The 4,133-nt window shown below is 34.4% G+C and overlaps 1 protein-coding gene across 1 annotated transcript in view; it reads left to right on the forward strand.

Moving 5' to 3' along the window:
* Positions 1-4,133, forward strand: part of LOC115774635 (uncharacterized) — a 7,337-nt gene extending 3,204 nt beyond the window's left edge. Inside the window, exon 8 of the mRNA XM_030721991.1 lies at positions 4,029-4,133. Coding sequence (XP_030577851.1) covers positions 4,029-4,133 — 105 coding nt within the window. The remainder of the gene's footprint in view (positions 1-4,028) is intronic.

Consider the following 4,133-nt stretch of genomic DNA (forward strand, 5'->3'; position numbering starts at 1 on the left):
ATGATAAAACAACTTGGAGAAAAAAAAGACATGATAAAACTGGAAAAAAGGGAGACTGAAAAAAAAAAAAGGACATGAAAAACAACTTGGAGAAAAAAAAGGACATGATAAAACAACCTGGAAAGAAAAGGGAGACTGAGAAAAATAAGGACATAAAACAACCTGGAGAAAAAAACAACACTTGGAGAAAAAGAAAGGACATGATAAAACAACTTGGAGAAAAAAAAAAAGGACATGATAACAACAACTTGGACAAAAAAAAGGACATGATAAAACTACTTGGAGAAAAAGAAACATGATAAAACACTTGGAGAAAAGAAAGGACATGATAAACAACCTGGAAAGAAAAGGGAGACTGGAGAAAAATAAGGACATGATAAAACAACCTGGAAAGAAAAGAGAGACTGGAGAAAAAAAAAGGACATGATAAAACAACCTGGAGAAAAAAAAAAAAGGACATGATAAAACAACTTGGTGAAAAAGAAGGACATGATAAAACAACTTGGAGAAAAAGAAAGGACATGATAAAACAACCTGGAAAGAAAAGGGAGACTGGAGAAACATAAGGACGTGATAAAACAACCTGGAGAAAAAAACAACAACTTGGAGAAAAAGAAAGGACATGATAAAAAAACTTGGAGAAAAAAAAAAAGGACATGATAAAACTACTTGAGAAAAAGAAAGACATGATAAAACAACTTTGTTTAAAAATAAAGGACATGATAAAACAACTTGGAGAGAAAAAGAGGACATGATAAAACAACTTGGAGAAAAATAAAGGACATGATAAAACAACCTGGAAAGAAAAGGGACACTGGAGAAAAAAAAAGGACATGATAAAACTACTTGATAAAAAAAGGACATGATAAAACAACTTGGAGAAAAGAAAGGACATGATAAAACAACTTGGTGAAAAAAAACATGATAAAACAACCTGGAAAGAAAAGGGAGACTGGAGAAAAAAAGAGGACATGATAAAACAACCTGGAAAAAAGGGAGACTGGAGAAAAAAAGGACATGATAAAACAACGTGGAGAAAAAAAAAAAAAGGACATGATACAACAACTTGAGAAAAAAAGGACATGATAAACAACCTGGAGAAAAAACAACAACTTGGAGAAAAAGAAAGGACATGATAAAACACTTGGAGAAAAAAAGGACATGATAAAACAACCTGGAGAAAAAGAAGGACATGATAAAACAACCTGGAAAGAAAAGGAGACTGGAGAAAAATAAGGACATGATAAAACAACCTGGAAAAAAAAAACAACTTGGAGAAAAAGAAAGACATGATAAAACAACTTGGAGAAAAAAAAGGACATGATAAACAACCTGGAGAAAAAGAAAGGACTGATAAAACAACCTGGAAAGAAAAGGGAGACTGGAGAAAAAAAAAGGACATGAAAAAACAACTTGGAGAAAACGAAAGGACATGATAAAACAACCTGGAGAAAAATAAAAAAAAGGACATGATAAAACAACTTGGTGAAAAAGAAAGGACATAATAAAACAACTTGGAGAAAAAAAAAAAGGACATGATAAAACAACTTGGAGAAAAAAAAGGACATGATAAACAACCTGAGAAAAAAAAAAGGACATGATAAAACAACCTGGAAAGAAAAGGGAGACTGGAGAAAAAAGACATGATAAAACAACCTGGACAAAAAAGGACATGATAAAACAACTTGGAGAAAAAAAAGGACATGATAAAACAACTTGGAGAAAAAAGGACTGATAAACAACCTGGAAAGAAAAGGGAGACTGGAGGAAAAAAAAGGACATAATAAAACAACTTGGAGAAAAAGAAAGGACATGATAAAACAACCTGAAAGAAAAGTGAGAAAAAAAAGGACATGATAAACAACCTGGAGAAAAAAAAAAGAACATGATAAAACAACTTGGAGAAAAAGAAAGGACATGATAAAACAACAACTTGGAGGGAAAAAAAGGACATGATAAAACAACTTGGAGAAAAAGAAAGGACATGATAAAACAACCTGGAAAGAAAAGGGAGACTGGAGAAAAAAAAGGACATGATAAAACAACTTGGAGAAAAAGAAAGGACATGATAAACAACCTGGAAAGAAAAGGGAGACTGGAGAAAATAAGGACTGATAAAACACCCTGGAGAAAAAACAACAACTTGGAGAAAAAAAGGACATGATAAAACAACTTGGAGAAAAAAAAAGGACATGATTAAACAACTTGGACAAAAGAAAGGACATAGAAAACTAAAACTACTTGGAGAAAAAGAAAGGACATGATAAACAACCTGGAAAGAAAAGGGAGACTGGAGAAAAAAAAAGGACATGATAAAACAACCTGGAAAGAAAAGGGAGACTGGAGAAAAATAAGGACATGATAAAACAACCTGGAGAAAAAAACAACTTGGAGAAAAAGAAAGGACATGATAAAACAACTTGGAGAAAAAGAAAGGACATGATAAAACAACCTGGAAAGAAAAGGGAGACTGGAGAAAAAAAAAAGGACATGATAAAACAAACAACTGGGAGGGAAAAAAAGGAACATGATAAACAACTTTGAAGAAAAGAAAGGTACATGATACACACACCTGGAAAGAAAATGGAGGACTGGGAGAAAAAAAGGACTTGATAACACAACTTGTGAGAAAAAGAAAGGACATGATAAAACAACCTGGAAAGAAAAGGGAGACTGGAGAAAAAAAGGACGTGATAAACAACCTGGAGAAAAAAACAACAACTTGGAGAAAAGAAAGGACATGATAAACAAACTTGGAGAAAAAAAAAGGACAATGATAAAACAACTTGGACAAAAAGAAGGACATGATATAAACTACTTGGAGAAAAAGAAAGGACCATGATAAACAACCTGGAAAGAAAAGGGAGACTGGAGAAAAAAAAGGACATGATAAAACAACCTGGAAATAAAAGGGAGACTGGAGAAAAATAAGGACATGATAAAACAACCTGGAGAAAAAAACAACTTGGAGAAAAAGAAAGGACATGATAAAACAACTTGGAGAAAAAAAAAAGGACATGATAAAACAACTTGGACAAAAAGAAAGGACATGATAAAACTACTTGGAGAAAAAGAAAGGACATGATAAAACAACCTGTAAAGAAACGGGAGACTGGAGAAAAAAAGGACATGATAAAACAACCTGGAAAGAAAAGGGAGACTGGAGAAAAAAAAGGACATGATAAAACAACCTGGAGAAAAAAAAAAAGGACATGATAAAACAACTTGGAGAAAAAAAAGTACATGACAAAACAACCTGGAGGGGAAAAAAAGGACAAGAGAAAACAACTTGGAGAAACAAAAAAGACATGATAAAACAACCTGGAGAAAAAAAAAAGGACATGATAAAACAACTTGGAGAAAAAGAAAGGACATGATAAAACAACCTGGAAAGAAAAGGGAGACTGGAGAAAAAAAGGACATGATAAAACAACCTGGAGAAAAAAAAGGGACATGATAAAACAACCTGGAAAGAAAAGGGAGACTGGAGAAACTGCTGAAGTTAACCCAGCACTGAGCTTATAGTTTAAAATCACAATGTATTTATGACTTAATCACAGCAGCTCAACAATGTTTCAAAAGTATGCCACATGCTCACTACTTAAAAACCACTCTTGTTAAAACAAGAGTTTGGCAGTTATACAGGGCTAAAGGTGTATGTCTGCAAATATTAGCTAAACTTTTTATATGCCGAGAACCATGGGCAAAATGATAAAAGTGCTGAGTACAAAATAATTAGACGTTTCAATTACTTATAATTGTAGGCTGTTAACCACAAGTAGTCTGCCTGGTCAGCTAACTAGTGGTCTTTAATTAAGGACCCAATGTTAGCATTTCTTAGCATCAGTTAGGAAGGTATGAGAGTAAAACTGGGAAGAGTTTAATTCTGGAGCCACCCCTGGTGTAAAATAAAGGTAACTGTAAAACATAAGTTTTATTATAGAACTTACTGTCATGCCCTGTGGATTTTGGTGTGTGTGGGTGGCGGATTTGTTGTGCTTTTCTCCGGTCCTTCCTCTGTGTTGGAGGCGTGTCTGGTGACTGACGGGTGGACACCCAGGCGGCTACCTCCCGAGACGCCTCCCTCTTGGGCGGACACACCGCGGCGCTGCTCCACACCTGTTCCGCGTTGA

Source organism: Archocentrus centrarchus, chromosome 24 (assembly GCF_007364275.1).
Source record: "Archocentrus centrarchus isolate MPI-CPG fArcCen1 chromosome 24, fArcCen1, whole genome shotgun sequence".
NCBI classification, from domain to species: Eukaryota; Metazoa; Chordata; class Actinopteri; order Cichliformes; family Cichlidae; genus Archocentrus; species Archocentrus centrarchus.